Raw genomic sequence first — 23,791 nt, forward strand, 5'->3', positions numbered from 1 at the left:
AATTTTGTAAATACAATTAAGTAAAAAAAAAAAAGATTTTCAAACAACAAAATTAGGCACAACAAGGCCCTACAAGAAATTGGGGAGGGGAAGGGTTCAGGGTCTTTGTGACTAAAGTGATTAAAAAGAAATAAATGTAGACTTTGGAGTCTTACTCTTGACTGGCAACATTTTGATCTTGACCAAAAGGCCAAGAGCTCGGTTGTAAAATACACTTAAATTTGATATTTTAGTTCTTGCAGATTTCATATTACAGAATTACAGAATCAATTTTTTTAATCGATTCTTATATATTATAAAGTTGTGATTTAAAAAATAAAAAATGTATATATACGACTTGGGTTCATCAACTTAAATCGAAACCAAAACTTATGAAGAATGAATATATATATATATATATATATATATATATATATATATATATATATATATATATATATATATATATATGACACGAGTTCCTTCAGCTATAATCGAAACTAAAACTTATGAAGAATTTTTGGTAAAATTATTTAATACAAAAAATGGACGGTCATAACAATCACAGAACAGTTACTCGGAAGGAAAAAGATGTAAGCTTGACGCACACACGTTATCATATTAATATATAGATAAGGCAAGTTTTGTGTAATGGTTGGGTTCAGAGTTCTGTGAGCCCTCCTCTATGGTAGAAGAAATTCTCACAATCCACAATATAACGTTTGGCAAGAGTTTACGGCGCTTCTACACTATTGGGACGAAATTTTGAAAATCGTAATATTGAATTTCACATGAAAACAATGGTATCTACGTATTCCTCGTCTTTTTAAGATGATTATATCCAAAAATTACAAAAATTGATAAGGTAGAAAATTATTTGTTAAAGAAAATTTTTAAAAATAGAATTTGATGAAAATGATCGTAAGACACAGAAGTATTCACAAGGGAGGTAATTTTCTATTTCGATTTAAACAAGATATCGGCATTTTTTCACCTGCTACCACGATTAAAATTATTTTGTTTTTGTTTTGTTTTTTAAATAATTCAGTAATATTCAGGTAATTCCGTTTGCATGATTTGAAAGATATCATTCTTACTTATCAGTTGGAACGATTGTTATTTTTTTATCTGAAAACTCCATTTATCGACTACATAATCTCGTCCCAATAGTGTAGAAGCGCCAAAATTGTACGTACGTAATTGTCATGTCATAAATAATAACATATAAAAAATTACGGAAAATGAATAGGTAGAAAAATAATTATTAATGAAAAACAGTTTTCGATAGAGTTTATTTGAAGAATAAAATTTGTCCGAAATTTGGAATTACGTTCATTATGTGACATAAACTACAGAACTTATCGCTTTTATTAGTAAGCGTAATATAGTGATTTTGTCGGAATTAGCATACCGACGAGTAGGGGGGGGAGGGGAAGAAAATACGATTTAAGTCTTGCAACAAAATGTCGACGTTGCTTACAAGCAGTCTTTCCTTGTAAGAGTAACAAATGGGTAACGATGGTCGAAGTGTAATTTGTCTAAAAGACAGCAACAACTACAACAGTAGAGCGGCCACCCCTTTTTATCTACTCCAACTCTCAGTCAACGAGATTCATGCGTGACTGAAATGTCTATTTAACTTGTAATAGGCACTCAGGTTCTTTGATTAACGGACCACCGGCCGTGTCGGTCACAGCTACCAGCACTCCTTTCTCCCCCACCGACCTACCCTCCGCAAGTCAACCAATTCAAAATTCTCACAATTTCGCTTCATTTTACAAAATTCTTTTTTCATTAGTAGTTATTTTTCTACCATATCGTTTTTCGCAATTTTTTCATATATTACTGTTTGAGTCCTGAAAATTATATAGGTACCATTTGTTTCATTTGAAATTCACTATTTTTTTCGTTATCATAATATAGAATTTGTATTATATTAGTGTTGTAAACAGGATAAATTTCATAATACACCGTGTAGCCAATATTTTTGACTTACGAAGTTAAAGAGTTCTATGAACGAGAGCCAGAGCCGGAGATATCACATTGAGGCTGCAAAAATTTATAAAGCAAGTAAGTGTTTCTTAATTAAATAGAGTAACGAGGCCCAGTTTGAAGAAATTGTGATATTTCGCAATTTTCTTTGTCATGGCTTTTTTTATCTTCAGAATGTTTTTTTTCAAAGCTATGTCATGATATCGTTGCTGTCTGCTTAGCCTCCAAATTTGATTATTTAAAAATAAAAAAAAATCAACAATTTCCGTTATGCGACATACATCATACATGTTTTTCTTTTTTCTTTTTTTTTTTTTTTTTTGCAAATGTGTGCTGTTGTCCAACCTACCGTTAGAATGTTTACTTTTAAGGATATATTGGGGTAATCCAGCCAGCTATTAATGAATAGTGCCTTTAAATTTATCGCTGACAACTAGTTCGAAAGATACAACAAAATTCATTATCCCATGTTATTTTCTAATATTTTTAATTTTCCGCCATGTTTGTTAAGTAAAGGAAGTTGTTCGTGGAGCATGCGCAAACGCTATTTGATTTTTGCAGCAGACGACAAGTACACTACTTTATTGAATACCTGTAGTTGAAGGAAGTCTCCCTGAAAACAGAATTCAACCAACTTGCTCTTAAGATTTTTTAATTTTTAAATAAAGGAGACTTACCTGCAAAGAGTTACTTTTTAAGGGTATTACTCTCAACCTCTCCATGTTAAGAACGGCTTTCGGAATAAACACCTCCAACCACCCAATGTTAAAAACGGCTTTTGGAATTAACAGCCCCAACTTCTCCATTTAAAGAATGGTTTTTGGAATAAACACCACTAACCTCTCCATGCTAAAAACGGCTTTTGGAATAAACACCTCCAACCTCCCAATGTTAAGAACGGCTTTCAGAATAAATACCCCTAACCTCCCCATGTTAAAAACGGCTTTTGGAATAAACACCTTTTGCAGGTAATTCTTCACTGGAACAATCAGCCACATTGACTCCATTCTTTTTTTTTTTTTATTATTTTGCTTATTCACATATTTAGAAACTTTTCTTTTTTTTTCTTTTCGTTTGCATATGTACACAACCTACAGTTTCTCTTATCTGCTAAAGCTAAAACAATATGGCTGCCAGAAGATTCATATTGGTCGAATTTTGGATGCTTATACACATTTCAGGTAATTTGGCCATGTACAGCAATGTAACCTCATACTAATAACATGCGTGCATACTCCAGGCACCCAGAATCATGGTAGACTAAGGAAAATCTAGCTTGAGTGTGTATGAAGTGATTTGACTGCTTGCAACATGACTGGTATTGACCCTTCTGATTAGATCGCATGGAGAGCTGGCATGTGACATTGGTTTATGGTTGCCCACCACAAAGTTTAAAACACAGCACCTTAAATATCAAAACTAGAAAGCCATAATGACGAAATTCATCACACTAAAAAAAATTGAACTATTTAAAAAGACAAAATACAAGGTTTACCGTTTTGGATTCTAGGATGTGTTAGTCATAGCAAAACTTTTCTGCTTTTCTTAACCCCTAAAAAGAAATGCCTTACACTTATCATTTCTGACTAAGAAGTAGCTTAGAAGAAAGCGATGAAGGGTGAAAATCAATTTTCAGTTCAACAATTTCTTCATGACGGTTTGACAAATTATATTTCCAAGCATTCAGATTGGATTTTTAAATTTGCATGGGGATGTTAATATGCACAAGTGCCAAGTATTTTTCAAACAACACCACAGTTTTGTTATTAAATACGTAAACATTTATTTATTAAAAATATTTTTTCATCATTAAGTATTTTAGTACAAAAACATTTTCATCATTAAATATGTAAGAAACAAAAAACACATTTTCTTGGAGTATTTGTAAAAAAGAAAATATTTAAATTATGAGAAAAATATTTGTTATAAAAATTAAATTTTAAATTTTCAATGAAAAATGTCCAGTTTGATTTTCTTGTTTATTAGCCTATATAATACATAGGGAACTGATTTTTGCACTTCATCATTTTCTTCTGAACTACTTCTTAGCTGGGAGTGGTGACTCCCGAGCATTATGTCCTCTCATCAAAAATAATAATTCAATGCAACTTTGGCAGTCATTATTAATTTTAGAATTATCATAGAAATGATGCTCACACTATTTTAAAGAAATCATCACCTAAAATTGGTATTAAATGTTTTCAAATACAAAATTTTTGAACTTAAAACAACTACCAGCTTTGTTGTCTGAGTCGATTCAACATGTCTGCTTCTATCGTAAACAAATATACCTTTGTGGTGCAATGCGCACATGCCAATTATTATGTGATACTTATATGGAACAAATAAGTGAAACATTTATAGAATAGTATTTTGCAAACATTTGGGTTAACTTTTCACTTTAATTTTATTTTGCAAACATTTGGTTTAACTTTTCACTTTAATTTTATTTTGCAAACATTTGGGTTAACTTTTCACTTTAATTTTATTTTGCAAACATTTGGTTTAACTTTTCACTTTAATTTTATTTTGCAAACATTTGGGTTAACTTTTCACTTTAATTTTATTTTGCAAACATTTGGTTTAACTTTTCACTTTAATTTTATTTTGCAAACATTTGGTTTAACTTTTCACTTTAATTTTATTTTGCAAACATTTGGTTTAACTTTTCACTTTAATTTTATTTTGCAAACATTTGGGTTAACTTTTCACTTTAATTTTATTTTGCAAACATTTGGGTTAACTTTTCACTTTAATTTTATTTTGCAAACATTTGGTTTAACTTTTCACTTTAATTTTATTTTGCAAACATTTGGTTTAACTTTTCACTTTAATTTTATTTTGCAAACATTTGGGTTAACTTTTCACTTTAATTTTATTTTGCAAACATTTGGGTTAACTTTTTACTTTAATTTTATTGCTTCACAACAATGGTGAGTTTTGTTTGCAACAGTAATAGCTATTAACCTGAAATTTTGAGATAAGCTTTGATAATTTGTGTTATTTGGATTATTGATTGTACAAATAACATTCTAGATGGAAACACTACTTCAAATAATGCAAAGGATCAAAACAGCCATGTGTAATCAACTTCAGCAACAGTGGATAACAAAACTAGTAAAAATTCTTAATCAGAAGAGTACTTGATTAAAAGTAAGCAGCAAACGGTGCTCAGTCAGATTTAGTTCCTGATATTAAAGATTTCCTGTTTTGGATTTCTTATATTTCTGATTTGCCAAGTTTTATATAAATTTTTATTTGTTTGTTTTATAAATTGTTAGATGAAAATACATAATAATTAAACAAGTAAGAATGGCTTTCTAATAATTGCAGTTAACTAACCATGTTAAAATAACGTTCTTATTTAGGTCATTCTTAACATGCAGAGGAGGCTTTGTTAACTATTCTGTGCTTTAATGTGATAATTTAATAAGTGTATAAATTGGGGAAACTGAATCTTTCACTGGAAGTTATATTATGGATGAAGTTTTGGTTTCGTTACAGCTGAATAACCTCAATGTAGTCTGTAGTTGTATAAAAACAAATCTTTTATTCATTCACAGGTTACAATAAATACAGCAGTAATTGAAATGCATCCTCTGTACGTATGGAATAAATAACTTATTAATGCAAAACCAGACTGAAGAGAAACTTGATAGTTGTGAAGACAGTGAATTATTACTCAGTAAATGAAAAATGAAAAGTGGATTATTAACTCATTCATTGGAAATGAGCTGATGAACTGGTAAAGTATACGGTTTCTAATTTACACCACAATCTAGTTTAATGAGAGACATACAAATTGAGATTAAAGAGTAATTTTATTTCTTGTGTGCTTCAGCATTAACCTAAAAATCCATTTTAAAGACATACAAACCAACTTAGGAGAACGTATTGGAATTTTATTATCCACAATTTTTACAAAACTTAAATATGTGACATGTGATTTTGAACAAACTCCAATAAAAAGATTAGCAAAATGACACTTGAGAGAAAATTTATAGTTGTGAAGTATGTGGCTTACTAGTTTGAATAAGAAAGAAATCGTATACATGTGAAGTATGTGACTTGTAATTTTCAAATGAATTTAATTTATCAGTGCACATGCAAGAACATACTTTGGTAAGAAAGTTATATGTGTTGTATGGCTCATCATGTATTGGAAAATCACATTTAAAGATATATTTACAAATACACACTCGGAAATACTTAAAAGCAATCCCTGGAAGACCAAGCTGTAATGAGATACAAATAGCAACCATAAAGGGACCAGCATCTATTCTTAAAAGAGCCCTCAGATATAAAAGAGCCCTCAGATATAAATTTAAATCATAACAGAATCAAGTGTTAGCTCCAGGAAGGAGCCCCTTGATCTCTTAAAACTTACTGAAGTTAAATTTAAAAAAAAAAAAAAAGAAAAACGTTTTTCTTGTGAAATATGGGTTCATCATTTCAAACAAAATGTCATTTAACTATACATATGTGACCACACATTGGAGAAAACTTGAATACTTACTGAAAAGATCATGAATGCCCACTGAAGAGATTTGGAATGCCCACAGGAGAAAACTTGAAGGAGGCCTATGCGAATAATCAATCTTCATCTCAAAAATTCAAAAACGTTAAAAGTAAACAAAAAAAAAAAAACAGATGTTTAATTTTGGTCAGTGAAAATGTCAGCACGAAAGGGAGCAATAACGGACCTGAATGGCTATCTGTATCTCTCTTTCAATAATAAACAGAGCTGTTCCTATTGATTTTAATATTTCCTACTGTTATATAAAAGGAACTTTATGTGAGAGAGTTCTCTACGGACTCGGAAATGGCTGGGTCGATTTTTGAGTGTCTAAATCTTTCTGTACAGGATTTGTCAGGGCAACCTGACATGAGGACATGACTAAATATTCAAAGCCACATATTTGCGAGCCAAAGGAGATCTTAGTATCGTCAGCTCAGAATGAATTTTACAAGGAATGTTGCATCTTCTCCAAATGGTGTTACCTCAAGTAAGAGCACAAAGCTGGATACTTCACCAGACTAAATGAATTCTTATCCTGGAGCCTAGTAAAACCTAAAGGCTACTGAAACAAAGAGAGAAACCTTATTTTTGTGAAGTGTGTGGCTCATTATTTAGTACAATTCTGAAGAAGAGATGCATGTACGTACACTTACTTTAGAGAAACCTATTTCTTGTGAATTGTGTAGCGCTTCATTTAGATATCAGTTCATTTCTGATCTCAGTTAATTGCTCATATGATTAAATATTCAAAATAGTATTTGCAGCTTAAATAAGATCTCCTCAGTACGACCACCCAACACTAGTAACAACTCTAAACTTGATACTCTACCAGACTAGATGAATTCTTGTCTTGGAATCCAGTAAGACCAAGAGACAAAAAAAAAATACTATAATGTAGTTAACTGGTCAATAAATGAGAGAATATTCCTAACTTCTTTCTTAACTCAATAGTTGAGACATAAAGGAGATTTTAATAGAATATCCGAATATTTATATATCTCATATAAAGATCTAGATATAAAGATTTAAGAGGCCCCTTGATTTTTGAGACCTTCGACTGACATAAAATGAAGCAAAGAGAGAAGCCTTATTCTTGTGAAATGTGTGGCTCATCATTTAGTACAAAATCTGATCTAGACATGCATGTAAATACACACACTTTAGAAAAAGCTTATTCTTGTGGATTGTGTAGTGCTTCATTTACAGATAGGTCTCAGTTAGCAGTACATATGCAGAGATACACTTCAGAGAACCCTTATCATTGTGATGTGTGTGATTCTTCATTTACAACAAAATCAGAATTAGAAATACACGTGTGTAGTCAGATTAAAGTAAAATCTTATTGCTGTGAAGTGTGTGGATGTTCCTTTATGGGGCAATTTCAGTTACAAATCCATATGCAAAATCATAGTGGTGAGAAACGTTATAACTGTGGTGCATGCGACTTATTGTTCACAACAAAATCTGACTTGAATGTACACAAGCAAATACACAACAGAGTGAAACCCTATTTGTGTGAAGTGTGCCTCTTGTCATTCAGGACACAATCTGTTTTAAAAAGACATCTACAGAAACACACTGGGAGGACAACCTACTCCTGTGAAGTGCCCCCTTCATCATTTACAACAACATCTGGTTTAAAAAAACACTTGCAAAATGCCGATGAGAAGAAACCATATTCTTGTGAAATCTGTGACTTATCATATGCATCCAGATCTGGTTTGCAAAAACACCAACATAAGCATACTGGGGAGCGACCCTTTTCTTGTCAAGTTTGCAACTTGTCATTTACAACAAACTCTGATTTAAAAAGACATTTACAGAAGCATACTGGGATGAAACCTTATTCTTGTGAAGTGTGCAACTTGTCGTTTACAACGAAACAGTATTTGAAGACCCACAGTCTGATTCACACCGGGGAGAAACCATATTCTTGTGGGGTTTGTCACTCTTCTTTTACGCATAAATCTTATCTCACTGTACACATGCGAATACACACGGGAGAGAAACCATATTCATGCGAAGTCTGTAGCTTATCTTTTTCTACACATTCTGACTTAAAGCGACACATACGGATACACACTGGAGAGAAACCACATTTATGCGGCGTCTGTGGCTCATCTTTTTCACAGAAAGCACATCTAAAAATTCATATGCACACACACACTGGAGAGAAACCTTATTCTTGTGAAGTGTGTGGCTCATCTTTTACAGTAAAGTCTAATTTAACCGTTCATATGCGAAGGCATGTTGGCAATAAACCTTATAGTTGTGGCATGTGTGATTCATCATTCACAACTAAATCTGAATTAGAAAGTCATGTTCGTACACATAAAACAAGGCCATTAAGCCAGACATTGTAATATGATACAAGCCCCAAACAACTGCGCTCATTATTGATAACATCATACCAAACGACTATAGTCTTAGTTGAGCTGAATGCGAAACAGTAACACAATATCACGACCTAAAAATGGTTTGAAATGACGTCTCTGATAAAAATACACATTATAAAGTTTGTGATAAGAGCAACTGACCTAATTAAAAAATATCTTAATAAATACTTGAAAAGAATCTCTGTAAGCTGAAAAATATAAATATATTGAATTGTAAGCCATGTTTAGTTTTGGAATAGTTTCTGATGGTTAGTTGTTCTATGCAAGTCCTAGAGGTGAGTGGTTCTCAGTAGACAGAACAGTTTCCAATGGTTTACTGTTCTATACAAGTCCTGGAGGTGACTGGTTCTCAATAGACAGTTCTTGAGTTGGAAACTACAGAGCTTCCCATGTTGACACAAAGAAAACATGTGTAAGCTTGCAAAGAAAACATTTAATTTTTATGGAGCAATTCTGGTTTCTGTTGGTAGCAGGACGTGAATTAATTTGATTCATCAGTTCCTAGCAGCATTGTTTATAAATAGAATCTCCCAACTGTGAGGGACTATATCCTCATTAGTCAAAAATATTGCAACACAATTGCTAACCATAAATGGAACAACATCTATCCTTAAAAGAGCTCTTTGATATAAATCCTAATCTTAATTAAATCAAGTGTTAGCTCTAGGAGGAGTTAGCTCCCTTGACCTTGGTCCCTTCATCCTTTGAAACTAACTGTAGTAAATCTTTTAAAAAAAGTGAAAGATCTTACAGTAAGCTCTAATTTAACAATATATGTGTGGAGACACACTTACCACCATGAACTTCTACCCCAACAAACCTCAATCACAAAGTTTGCTGAAAACTTTGGGGGTGTCATACTGGAAAATACTGCCAAGGTATATGATGAACCAGCAACACAGATTGCAAGGTCCTGGATATGACCTTAAACTATATCCAGTAGTGAGGTCCCAGCTTGCGGGCTTTGGGGAGTGTGGAGCCACCCTTTAATTGCTATTGCTCCCAGGTCCACTCTGACCCGGAGTGGTAGTATCTGTTTGGGTCCCAACTATGGGTTAAATAAAAACCGACTTGAAAACAACAAATATATTCTATTAAAAAATTTTCTTCAAAATCTTTGGATTCGGCATCAAATAACCTGAAAAGGGTTGATATGCTGTAAAACAAACACAACCAACCAACCAACAGATTGCAAGAAGAAAGAAAAAGAAATATACTGAAATCGAGATAGACAAAAGAAAACAAGGACGGGAAAAGAGCAGGAAAATTCCTGGAAGAGCTTAAACAGGAGTGTATAGACAAAGATGCTTCACTCCAATGGCTCGAGAGCGGGAGACTTCCATTTAACAAGGAAAGACTCATTATAGCCAGTCAAGATCAGGGCTTACTAAGAAATGGATTAAAAAAATGGCCAATGCTGGTTTTACCACTCAGCGTTTGAAAGCCCAAGCCATCTAATGTCTGCATGCCCAATCTTATTGGCAGATGGCCTTTACACTGCCCATCACAACAAAGTATGTAAATACCTCCATTGGAAGATCTGTGGAGAGATGCAACTTGACAGATCAACAAACATTTAGGAACATGAACCACCACTGATAACATCAAACAGAAAAGTGACCTTGTTCTATGACGAAGATATACAGGCGAACAGATATATAAAAGACACGGCCATCAAACCAGATATTGTAATATGAAACAAACCCAAAAGGACTGCACTCATCATTGATGTCACCATCCCAAATGACTTTGGCCTTAATAAAACTGAATGGGAAAAGATAACAAAATATCAGGATCTAAAAACAACATGGTCTCTGAAAAAAGTAAGCATTATACAAGTTGTGATAGGAGCAACTGGCTTAATAAGAAATAATCTTCAGAAATACTGAGGAGCAATCCCTGGAAGATCAAGTTCCTCAGATATAAATTTAAATCATAACAGAATCAAGTGTTAGCTCCTGGAGGGAGCCCCTTGTTCTCTTAAAACTTACTGAAGTAAAATAAATTAAAAAATGTACATTAAAATAAAACCCGGACATTGTCATCTGAAAGAAACCTGAAGGGACTGTTCTTATCATTGATATAACTGTCCTGAACGATTATGGCCTAATTATAGCCGAACACAAAAAAATAATATCAATACCTGAAGAATGACTTGAAAGTGACATGGTTGTGGTAGAAGCGAATGTTTTGAAATATTACATAAGCTCAATACCTGGAAAATAAAGCTGTGGCGAGGTACAAATAGCAATCTTTAAAAAGACAGCGTCTATTCTCAAAAGAACCATTGGATATAAATTTAGCACAAGTGTTAGCTCCCAGGAAGGAACTCTTTGATTTCTGAGATCAAACTGAAGGGAACTGCAAAGAAAAAAGCTTGTTATGTATCAAGTGATAAATAAAGTCTAATTGTAAGAAAGAAAAAATAATATGAAAATCAGCGAAACTGAATCTCTACAATTGAGTGTGTTCGGAACTAAGTAAACAATTGAATAAAAAAAAAACTAATTAATAATTGAAAAAGTAATAAGATAATCAGTTATCAGGATAAATCCTGACCAAATATTTTGATAAAAGTAAAAATAATAAGAAAACACCAAAAATGGTAGGACATAAACCAGGTTAAAAAGGATTTCGTAACATGACCATGCACTGTGTTGAATATATATATATATGTGTGTGTTTTTAGAGGTGTAAAACTTTAAATTAAAATAAATCACAGAAAAATATTTTATTATACAAATATTTAGTTTATTATGACCATTAATTTTTTATATTTATAATTTACATACAATTTCAGATAGATGGCCCCTGCAGCTCGCATGTATATGACCTAATCTAGTAAACAATTTTTCACAAACTCTACATATTTATTAAGGCTTTATTTCTACAATGACACATCAAATATTGTCCTCCACGTGATCTATTGTGTCTGGTTTATCGGCAGAGGCATAGGACTTTACATACTGCCAAAGAAAATAATCTAATGAGGTAATATCGCATGCACGAGATGGCCAGTTGACAGGTCCATTTTGTAAAATTATTCGTTCATCAAATGTTTCTCTGTAGATTTATCATATCACACACTGTGTGGCATGTGGTTCCATAGTGCTGAAACCACATGATGAATAACCAAACCAAGCTGAACTCAAAATGACTAATAGTTGCCAAATCCGTAATTAAAGAAAATAGTATTCAGTTTAAATTTTGCCGCCCCTAAAAAAAACACCCTATACAAGTAAGATAACCAACCTTTGGTGATGATGCCACCCATAACAACACTAAACATTACCAATGCAGTTTAATTTTATTTTCTTCAGAAAAATAAACTATAGGAATTAAGTGTCTAATCGAGGAAATGAAATGTTAGATGAAGATGGTTTATCATCTTTAAAAGGATCTTTTGTGGCTCATCATTTTCAAAAATATGCATAAAACTTTATTCTCAAACTTCTTCCATCTGTATTCTTAATATATTTTTCAAAAACATAATACATTAAGCAATTAAGTATGAAAGCTGTTCCAAAAGTAAGGCCTCTTATTTAACTGAAAAACAAAAATATTAGCGAGCTATGAAGAACATGAAGATGGAAGTGGTAGCACTAAACTGAGTGACCTTTTGTGCTACGGAATTCATGTTTCTATGCCGTCACCACCATTATCAATGCAATCTTGCTAGCCTCTTTTGATGCCCTAGTTATAAAAGTTCGGAGCATGCTTTGTCATTCATATCCCTATTGTTTTCTGAGGCCAACAAACACATCTCCTAACTGCTTACATCAACTGTATCAGCTTAAACGTTCAGCAGGTGTTTGTGGGTTGATTGCTTCAATTTTTTGCTGCATGGAAAAATTTCATGAAACATTTCTGCTTCTGATGACCATCCATGACAGGGGGTGCTTTCTTAGAGTCACATACCATGAGTATCTGTAAAAGAGAGATGAAAATGTCAGGTCCTGAATGTATAAGTTCAGTCATAAAAATTCACTTTGCAATCCCTTCTGATCCATTTTGGTGGAATTATAAAATAGGAGGCATTACTTTTTGAACTCATGATAAGTGGTATCTTTGAGTTTGAACTCATCAAAATGATATTCACTGAAAAATGGTGTGTTCTTTCCATTGAAGTAGATCTTTTCATCATAATTTAATATTTTTTTTACAATCGACTCATGAGTAAGAAACGACTTCTTCTCCATTACTTTACTACAGGGGAATGCTAGAATTGTCATTCAGGAAAAGATGACATCATTCCATTTCCATTTGCTGAAAACCAGTTTTCTTTTTATATTTCAGACCATCTACTAGTTGGCCAGTTGTGTACACATTCCAAGAGCGATAGGAGCCTTCTATCATGTCTAAAAGTGACGCAATGTTCAAAGAGCGAGATCAGAGATGCATTGCTGTACAATTCATGCTCTCTACTGATCCAAGTTATGACAACAGGACCATTGCCAGCACCCTCAAAATGCATTGCTCGATTGCCACGGATTACAGAGGCATACACAGAGTGATGAAAACAAAGTTTCTGATCCATGGTTATGGTCTTTGGTGTGATTTCAAGTGAGGATTACTTCATGTCACCTCACATCCTTGAAGTCAGCTTGAAAGTCAACACCAAAGTGTATCTGGATGTGCTGAGAGTGTGGTGATCCCCTGGTGCAATCAGGTGGCTGCTGGTAGACGCTGGGTGTAGCAGCAGGACTCAGCGCCAGCCCACAAGTCCAAAGAAACCCAGACTTGGCTTCAGAAGGAGTGCTCTGACTTTGTACTCTTTATCTCGCTGCCGTCCTCCCCCTCCAAGCTGAACCCACTGGACTACTTTGTTTGGTCATATGTCAAGAACATCACCAACATGACCTCCCACAACACTAAAGCTAGCCTGATTACTGCCATCCACTGAGTATTCGCGACACTTGTAGAAAAGACATGCTCCCAGTTCTGGACCAGTATCAAGGCGGTGATTGAGGCTGAAGGTGGCTACAGTGAATAGATGTCAGCTCTACTGCATAATCAAGTTAGCTGAATTGATTTTTTCAATAAAAGTTTTAAAATAAAGCTGTAGTGTTGTTTTCTTTAGGGCAACTTTATTGTTCCACCCTGTACTTCTCTGAGCATATAAATTATGAAAACGTCTTATATTACACACATGGCCTTAGTTTAGATTAATATATCAAGTTAGTCTTATGGTTTTTACTTTATACATTAACTGGATTGAACCTTTATGTTTATAAAATGTATAACTAATCGTTTCAAACAAAACTGCTTTCATGGTGGATATGTGAACAAAAAAAACCTTATGTTTGTGAAGTGTCTTACATTTCATGGAAAACTCATTAAAAACGGTCAGTGCTTTCACATATGTTGAACTATGTAATTTATTTTTGAATATTGTTAAAAATACACTTTCAAATGTTAATTTCTTACTCTTGTCTGTATTATCAATATTCTTGCAGAAACATTTACGGAAAAGAAACTGCAAAACAATTTATTAAACCTAGTATAAATAGTCTATTGACTGACCAATGACTTCTCTGTATAATAGCTAATTAATTTACTATTTCTCTAAAAATGTATATTTTGTAAATAAATATTTTATTACATTAGCATTGTAGTGATATCATGTATTGTTATATACAATATTACGGTGAATATTGGTGAATCTTTAAGGGGTCTTCATAAAGGTTCAGAAGGATATCTGCAATTTAATTGCCTCTCCTTTCTTTTTTGTCCTCTATATAACAGGCCTGATATTACTAGTCTAAGAGTCTCTTGTATTCGTACTATAATAGCATGCATTTTCCAGATTTTCCCGTTTTATTTCTGGTTTCCTTTTTCTCAGCTTGTAAGTCATAAATTTGGTGTCCCGGTATCTCGTTCTAATACATCATTCATATTCTATTTTTTTTTTTCAACAGCTGTAGACTAACATTTTTCCAGTTGACTACGTTTCTCTTTCCTGTAACCTTAGTCTTTTCAAGACTAAGGTTAAACATCTCTTGTCTTGGTGATAATCATCGTTTGCTCTTTTAGCTCCTATCAGGTGGCTTCACGCCTTGTCTGTAGCAACTTACAAAGAAAAATTAAAACTTTGCACTTTTCCTTATGAAATTTTAATTTTTCCAACTTCTAAAAGCTGTCTGCATCTCTTTGCTCCATACCTTATGATGATAGCAGCAAACATTAATTACTATATGTATCCTACACAACAAACTAAACAATTTATATGTATAATAATAATAATGTATAATAAATAATAGCTATTTATAGGAAAGTTAAAAATATTTTTTTACATTACTGCCTATTTAATCGTTTTTTTTTTAGGAAAACTATACAACACTTACAAGGCAACAGAAACTGATTAAACCAAACTGTTGTAAAAGAAACCAAACCACATCAAACATTGATCTGTGCTTGGGGACTCATTCTTTCCTTTAATCATTGGAATGTATATATTAGGTACAGGCAAAAATGGACGAATAAAGATAGGGAAACCTAGTTTTGAAAGCCGATTTATCGTAATTTTTTGTAGTTTTTTTTTAATTGTATTTGAAAGATTAAAGACTAAAGTTAATTTCCAAAACGAAAATAATATTTGTATATGTGAAAAAAAAAAAGTTATAAAAAATGTTTTCACGGCGAGCTAACCAATTCAGCTAAATTTTGAAGTTAAATAAATTGATTGTAAAAACCCTTTAAAAGATAAATATTAGTTTTCTGAGTCTATTTCAAAGATACTTAGTTATGTAAAATCCTAAGATATTGAATTAAATAATAAAAAAAAACACCTTGTTTGTACAAAAATAGCTTAATTAGCCCAAAAAGCAAACGATTTTGCGAAAAGCAAAATCGCAACAAACGAAAGTTTGGTAAACGGAATATACGGAATCCCAAAATTTCAGCCAGTCGAAAAACTGTGAAAATGACGTCATGTAATTAAAACGGAGGAAGGAGGTGCTAGTTTTCTTTTTTTCCCTTCAAACGTGCATCCGTACATTCCTGTCCTGAACGTTTGTACCATTTTTTAATTTAATTATTTTTCTATATTCCTGTTTTTAAATTAAATTTTCGAAAAATTATTGTTCAAGATTATATACAAATTATGTTACACCGAAAGTTTCACATTCATTCCAGCAAGGAAAATATTAAAATCTTACATATAAAAAATATGCGAAACCTCTAATTAAAAAAAAAAAATAGAAATATTTTTTACTATCATATTTTTTTTCTGTGAAAATATTAAATAAACAATACTGAATTCAATGATAATATCAGTAGTTCGAGAAATTAATTTTTCTTTGAGTTATATCGAATTCATTATTATGGACTTTAAGGGCATTTTTCGTAATATTACTGTAAAAATAAAATAATTTTTTTAATTGTTATAATTTACAATGCTTTATTTTCATAAAAAAGCAAAAATAAATTCCTTCATTTTTTTTACTACTGAAAATCATAACTTTAGTAGGTATCTTTTGTTTAAACAAAATAATGCACTTCTACGAAGATTTAAAAAAAAAAAAATGAGTTCAATATATTCCGTAATCATTATTTGATAAATACTGAAAATTTCATTAAAATTGGTGAATTTTTTAAGTAAAGGGAGGGCTCAAAATGTTTATACATTTTGAGCATCGTCATTCATTTTGCACGTACCTATTATACATGCGGTTGTTATCATAATTTCATTGGTTATTTGCTACAATTTGGATGATATTATAAGGTTTACATATCTTGAAATATACTTTTTTACATAAACTCAGGAATGTTTTCTAATATTTTAATCGAATATGTGCTTTCACTTTGCGAGGACATAATTGGCTGACTCTTAAATTTATCTCGTTTTGTGATGTTTTAAATGTTTATCTTGATTTTTCTCGTTATATATTGAATATTAGAGAAACTTATGTCAAATCTGTTCTTTATTTTATTCAAAACAATTGACTTTTAGAAGACTGAAACATTTTGCCTAAAAATAATATAAAAGTTTCCGTTTTGAAATTTTAAGATTTTTTATTTTTATAACATTACATACAATGAAATGGTTGCATAGTAGAAGGAGAAATACAGATGAAGCAAGAGATAGATTAAGAGACACATATATATCAATAGAGAGCGAAACAACTATACTACTATTACTAAAACATTGTAACTGCTTGTCATAATGTCAGTTTGTTTGTCACTTTAATTGAAGACATAATAAACTAGATGGGGGAGAATGTTAAAAACAGTTTTATTAGTGCTCTGAAGGTCTTTTTCAATAGATTTGTGATTTTTTAAACCAACACATTTTAAGTGAAAACATTATTACCTACTTGCGTGTGAAGGGCAAAATAATTAACTTTTCTACTTACATTGATAAGTTTTTGTGCATTAACTTATTTTAAAGTGTTTTTTTTTTGCAAATTAAAGTAGTGTAAACATTAGTGCAACCAAAGGCAAAAAAAAAAAAATACTTTTAAATAAGAAAATAAGATACTTGTACAGAATTCTACTGATATGAAAAATAAACAAAATCTGGATGAAGTAAAGAATAGATACCCTGTAGCAGACGACGCCGCCTGGCGGTGCCAGGCGCACAATTCAACTAACACCGGCGATTCGACCTTGACATTGGCACACGCACATGGCGTCGGTTGTTTTTAAACACGTCAAATAGCAAACATGCTCGAATATTCACCAGCATTTTTTAAAAAAATATATTTACAAAACCTTTGAAGATTTAAAAGAAAAAGTATATATTTACAAAACATTTTAAGACAATTCAATATTTATTCTTTAAAACATTAACTTCAGCGACAATTAATATATTTTCAAAATAATATTTTTAAATATTACATTTTTACGAATATTCGCGAGCAAGATTTTTTTTTTAAATAAAAGATATTTCAATAAATGGGTGTCTTTCTGAGTGCGTGTTTAATATATTTACAGAACTTTTTAATAACTATTTTATTCTTTTTATCAAACAAAAATAGAACTTTTATAATGACATATATATTATGGACTGTTTCGAAATTTTAAAATTAAAGTTAGTTTTATTTAAAAAAAAAAGACGAGGTGTTTTTTTTTTTCAATTAAATTATAAACTTTATTTGAACTTTCAACAAACTTTTACAGACATAAAAATAGACTTTAAAGATATTTTATAATAATTTTAAAAAAATATATTTAACGAAAAGTTTTTTTTTTTATCATTTCATTGTTGAATAAAATTTCAAAGTAATAAATGGTGAAAAAAAATATCTCGAAAAGAAAAAACACCTCGTCTTTTTTGTTTGTTTTAAATAAAACTTTAATTTTAAAATTTCGATGTTTGAAAAACAGTCCATAATATATATTTCATTATAAAAGTTCTATTTTTGTTTGATAAAAAGAATAAAACAGTTAATAAATAAAAAATAATAATAATAAAACAACAGTCCATTAAGTTCAAATAAAGACTGTTTGAATAAAACTTATAAAAAAAGGTTCATTTTATACGGTTTTGGCCATTTCTTTTTTGTGCGTTTTTAATACAATTCAATATTTATTTACAGTGCGATGTATGTCGGTGGTCAGTGAAGGAGAAATCCTTTTAGGCCGAGGCAATTTTTTATGCATAATAAAATCACAAGTATAAACAATCGAGATAAAAAAATATATTATTTTATTCACATATCTTTTATAACTTTCATTTTTATAAAGATGAAATGTAGTATCACAAGATAGAAATCTTTTTATAATTTTTATTTTTATAAAAAAAAACGGTAAATTTATACAAATAACGTGACAGCGAATTGGGTAAAAATCCGAAAGTGTATCCGAAATTGGGTAAAAATCGATTTTGTGCGCGTAAAATTGGGATACTGCGCATGAGCAAGTAAAATTGGGGTGGTGAAGTGGTGGGGGAATTAATTAAAACGAAAAGGAAATAATTAATTTATTTATTTTTTTTATTATCGCTTATTTTCATTATGGATTATCTCCACTTGTTTTGATTTAAGAGTAGAGCCGATGTACGCCATTTTTGAAAGAAAATATTCCCTTTTAAAAATGTTAATATCTCCGAAACTATTAATTTGCGAGGGGTACGGTTTTCAGATTCGTGTTCAGCATACCGAAACGTAACAGAATACTACGTCTGTTTTTACTAATTCGCTGTCACGGTGTTTGTATAATAATACCAAAAAAAAAAAACTTCCTATTTGTTTACTTATCCACAAAAGCAAATTAAATACAAGTTTTTAATGTAACGAAACATAACATTTAAACAAAATACATTTAAATAAATGGATGTTGTACAGAAATTATATCACACAATTTGAAAAATGTATTTTCTGAATTTCTTTCATGCCACATAAATTCCTTCAGATAGGAATCTAAGTGAGATCTTCTACAGCCGAGCATTGATTTAATAAATCGTTTATGGCGATTCCAATAGCTTTCTATTGTCTGTGTATGGACTTGGTTATCACGTGATGGTATCATGAGATTAAATCAAAATTCAATATTTAAAAATATTTAAAAAATATATTAATTGTCGGTAAAGTTAATGTTTTAAAGAAAGAATAATTAAATAAATACTGAATTGTATAAAAAACACACACAGAAAAAAAGAAAGAATTATAAAACATTTTACATAAAAATTAATCTTTAGCACAAAAATCCGCGAAACATAATTATTATTCTAAGGTTTATCTTCAAAAGTTTATAAATATATTTTTTAAAAAATTGCTGGCGAATATTCGAGCATGTTTGCTATTTGACGTGTTTACAAACACCGACGCCATGTGCTTGTGCCAATGTCAAGGTCGAATCACCGGTGTTAGTTGAATTGTCCGCCTGGCACCGCCAGGCGGCGTCGTCTGCTACAGGGTATTTATTCTTTACTTCATCCCACAAAATCTTAGCCGTGATGGAAAGAATGGTAATGCAATAAATATACTGTAAAATCATTGAGTAGGTTTTAGTAATTATTAGTGCTCTGGAGGCCTCCTTGCATAGATTCATAATCTTTTAAACTAACGCATTTCAGGTGAAAACATTATTTACTTGTATGTCAAAGGCAAGATAAGTTTTTTTGTGTTTAAAGTTATTTTTAAGTGTTTTTTTTTAGCAAATAAAAGTAGTGTATAGCACATTATGCTATCAAAATCAATATAAAATACGTGTACAATAAATAAGGTAATTGTATAGAATTCTATCCATATGAAAAAAAAAACGAACAAAATTTTAACGGACGCAAAAAAATGCTATACAAAAAAATGATCGCATGAAATCACCGAGTAGTTTTATTTTAATTAAGAAATTAGGTACTTGTACAGAATCTTATCTACATGAAAAAATAAGTAAAATCTTACTGGTTATGTAAACAAAAGGTCATACAAACAAAAATACATAAAATCTTACTGGTTATGTAAACAAAAAGTCATACAAACAAAAATAAGTAAAATCTTACTGGTTATGTAAACAAAAAGTCATACAAACAAAAATACATAAAATCATCGGAAAGTTTTATTTTCATATATGAAATAAAGTACTTAAAAATAATTTTAGTAGTGCATTGGATGTCTCCTTAGTTTTCATTAGTGTTTTCAGTAGGGTTTTGGAGGCCTTCTAAGTTTTTTTTTTTTTAACTGATCATTTAAAAAAATAATTTCTCTTTGAAGCAGACTATAAAAACAGCATTATTAATTCCCTGGAGGCCTCCTTTATTAAGTGCTATCAGTAGCGCTTTGGAGGACTCCTGTGTTTGTTTTTTCCAGTTCTCACTTAAAAAAGTAATTTCTCTTCTGTGGTGGGCGGGTTACAAACTTGGTTTAAATATTGCTATGGAGGCCTCCTTAATTTTATTTGATGCTTTCTGTGAGGGAGCTTCTAAATCTTAATTGTTTTGCACTGATCACTTAAGAAGTTAATTTCTCTTAGGAGAAAGAGATTAAAAATGAACTATAGTAGTGCTCTGGAGGTCTCTTTAATTTTATTTATTACTTTATGTAGCACTTTGGAGGCCTGCTGATTTTTTTTTCACTGGTCACTTATAAAATTGTTTTTTCCATTATACCACTTTTTTTTATAAAGGAATCACCACTTATCAAGGCCCGGAGGCCACTCGAGGATAAAGGTTTTATTATATTTTGCTAGAAAGCGGTCGATAAACTTTGTTTTAAAAATCATCTGAGACTGACAAAATTATTAATGTCAGCGTAATTTTATGAAGAAAACCCTGCAAATGAAAAATATCAGGAGGGAGAAAGTTTGTGAACATAAAATATTCATCTATTGTTGCTTGTGTGAGCTTCATTAGTACAGGGATTGAGTAATTTGTCCGTTTACAGTTTGAACATGACACTCTTACTAGTGCAAATTTTAATGTTGGGAGACAGTCCACATGCGTGATAATTTTGAGCAGTAGTTATTCGGCCTGCAAAAAGCTGCATGGAAATCATGAAATTATTGCTGAGACTAGTTTGATACTGGCTTTCTTCTGATTGCAGTTTGACGTCTATTAGTTCAACATATGAAAATCATGGGTGGCGACGATGGTGAGTTGCGGAAACGCTGCTAGAGTTGTTTTGTTTTTGGTGCAATAGCCTTTATTTCTTATGCGTTGACAGAATTGCATGGGCAACTGGTGACAAAATCAAATTGTTCCTGAAATGAATAAATTCTGCCTGAATAGATTCTTCTGATTACATTATAAGCTGTAGCTGGTCACTACATACTTCCTCACTAGATGCAACGTCAATACTCAGGAAAAGAACAAAAATAGTGCAAGTATTTCACTGGGTGTACGTAGCCAATCTGTATGGACGCCTTATGTGTCTGCCTGACCTTGCAGAAGTTGTTAAGCAAAATAAAACAGAATCGTTAAAGTGACTATAGTTGCAGGCAGGAGGGCTTTGAATGTGCCAATAAACCTTAGACTTCTGGCAAGGGATACAACTTTGTGTCCAATCGTGTATATGTATACGTATATGTTGATGACAGTCCAAATGAAAAAGTGACGTCATCAACTTTTGTGTCGCGCAGATGCCTGGTTGCGATAATAAGTGCAATTTTGAAAAAAAAATGGCTCGCCTGTGTTTGAGAGGTATGAATGGATGTTCTTGTTCAGTTGACGTATTACACCAAATTGATTCATTCAAAAAAGGTGAAAGAAATTGCTTGAACGATAAGTTGACGGAATGAAGGTTATTGCTTGAACAATAAGTGCCAATTCATGCAAATGTGCTGAAATCAGGATCACCAAGCATGGAAAAAATGGTGTCCCTATATGCGATCGTCAGGACCGTTAATCTATTGGAGGAACGTGTTTGTGTATGGTGCTAATTTACTGAAATCGAGGCTGCCAGTTTGTAGTGAGGACTGAGCTTGCGTGTGCTGCTAATTTACTGAAATTTGAGTCCAGTTTGTATTGAGCCTGAGTTTTGTTCAATTTTCGATTTTTTGAGCGATTATCAGCATGAATCGCTAAATTACTGAAGCTAGAGTCACCAGTTTGTAAGGAGACCTGTGGTTGTGTGTTGCTGATTTACTGATAGTTTTTGGGGTTACCAGGGTGTAAGGAGACCTGTAGTTGCATGTAGCTGATTTACCGATAGTCTTGGGGGTTACCAGTGTGTAAGGAGACCTGTAGTTGCATGTAGCTGATTTACCGATAATTTTTGGGGTTACCAGTGTGTAAGGAGACCTGTAGTTGCATGTAGCTGATTTACCGATAGTTTTTGGGGTTACCAGTGTGTAAGGAGACCTGTAGTTGCATGTAGCTGATTTACCGATAGTTTTTGGGGTTACCAGTGTGTAAGGAGACCTGTAGTTGCATGTAGCTGATTTACCGATAGTTTTTGGGGTTACCAGTGTGTAAGGAGACCTGTAGTTGCATGTAGCTGATTTACCGATAGTTTTTGGGGTTACCAGTGTGTAAGGAGACCTGTGATTGTATGTTGCTGATTTACTGATAGTTTTCGGGGTCACTAGTTATTAGGGTGACCCGTGGTTGCCATTTTATGGGGAGTGCAGAGGTTGCGTGTTGCTGATTTACTGACATCAGGGTGACTAATTTGTAGTCGGGTTGCCAGTTTGTACAGAGCACTGAGGTTGTGTGTTGCTGACTTACTGTTTTCAGAGTCACTAGTTTGTAGGGTGACCTGTGGTTGCTATTTCGTGGGGAGAGCTATGGTTGCATGTTGCTGGTTTACAGATGTCAAAGTCATCAGTTTGTAGGGATAAGAAGCATCGTGATCTCCAAATTGATGATGGTGATGGAGGCATAGGGCGAACCTCTTTTCCTTATCCAAAAACAAAAACAAAAAAAATCAAATAGCAACGAAATTTTTATTAAACCAGAAAAGGGTTTATTTTTGTGTGTGAGATATGTGCAAGTCGCAGTCCTTCTTGAATGTTCGGTATCTTCCTATAAGCATGAAATTAAATACTGGCGTCCATTAATGATGCGGGGAGATGTGTATTTTAATTAGAGGAAAGTTCAGGATCATTCAAGTGGAAAAAGAATATTTGCATAATTGTAAAAGTATTGCTGGAAGTCTTCAGGGGTGAATTTCAATGCCGAGAGACAGAGTCCACATTCATGACAATTTTGAGCAGCAGTTATTCAGCCTGTGAAAAGCTGTCTGTAAATCACAAAATCATTGCTGAGACTAGTTTGATATTGGATTTCTTCTCATTGCAATTTAATGTCTATTAGACAGAGTTTGACATGAAAACGATGGGCAGTGATGATGGTGACTTGTGAAAACATTGGTTTTCTTTTTGGCGCACTGGTCCTTATATAGGGCTTTCTAGAATGTTTTAACCCATTCACTGGTTACATACGTGATAGATAAAAATATAGTCCCATGGATTTGTAGGTAAAATGGACGCATTACAGCTGCATCTCTTCCGTGCTGACAGATTTGCATGG

General features: G+C 32.3%; 2 protein-coding genes across 2 annotated transcripts in view; both read left to right on the plus strand.

Moving 5' to 3' along the window:
- LOC145242793 (uncharacterized) overlaps nucleotides 1-23,791 on the plus strand; it is a 131,998-nt gene that overhangs the window by 93,758 nt on the left and 14,449 nt on the right. The gene's annotated exons all lie outside the window — the stretch shown is intronic.
- LOC145242267 (uncharacterized) lies at nucleotides 1,598-14,492 on the plus strand. The gene is made up of 2 exons (XM_080105280.1): nucleotides 1,598-2,049; nucleotides 5,535-14,492. The coding sequence occupies exon 2, from the start codon at nucleotides 7,558-7,560 to the stop codon at nucleotides 8,851-8,853; it is 1,296 nt and encodes a 431-aa protein (XP_079961406.1). The 5' UTR covers nucleotides 1,598-2,049; nucleotides 5,535-7,557; the 3' UTR covers nucleotides 8,854-14,492.

The sequence above is a fragment of the Euprymna scolopes genome, chromosome 21 (genome assembly GCF_053919585.1).
Source record: "Euprymna scolopes isolate OS-2025 chromosome 21, ASM5391958v1, whole genome shotgun sequence".
Lineage (NCBI taxonomy): Eukaryota > Metazoa > Mollusca > Cephalopoda > Sepiida > Sepiolidae > Euprymna > Euprymna scolopes.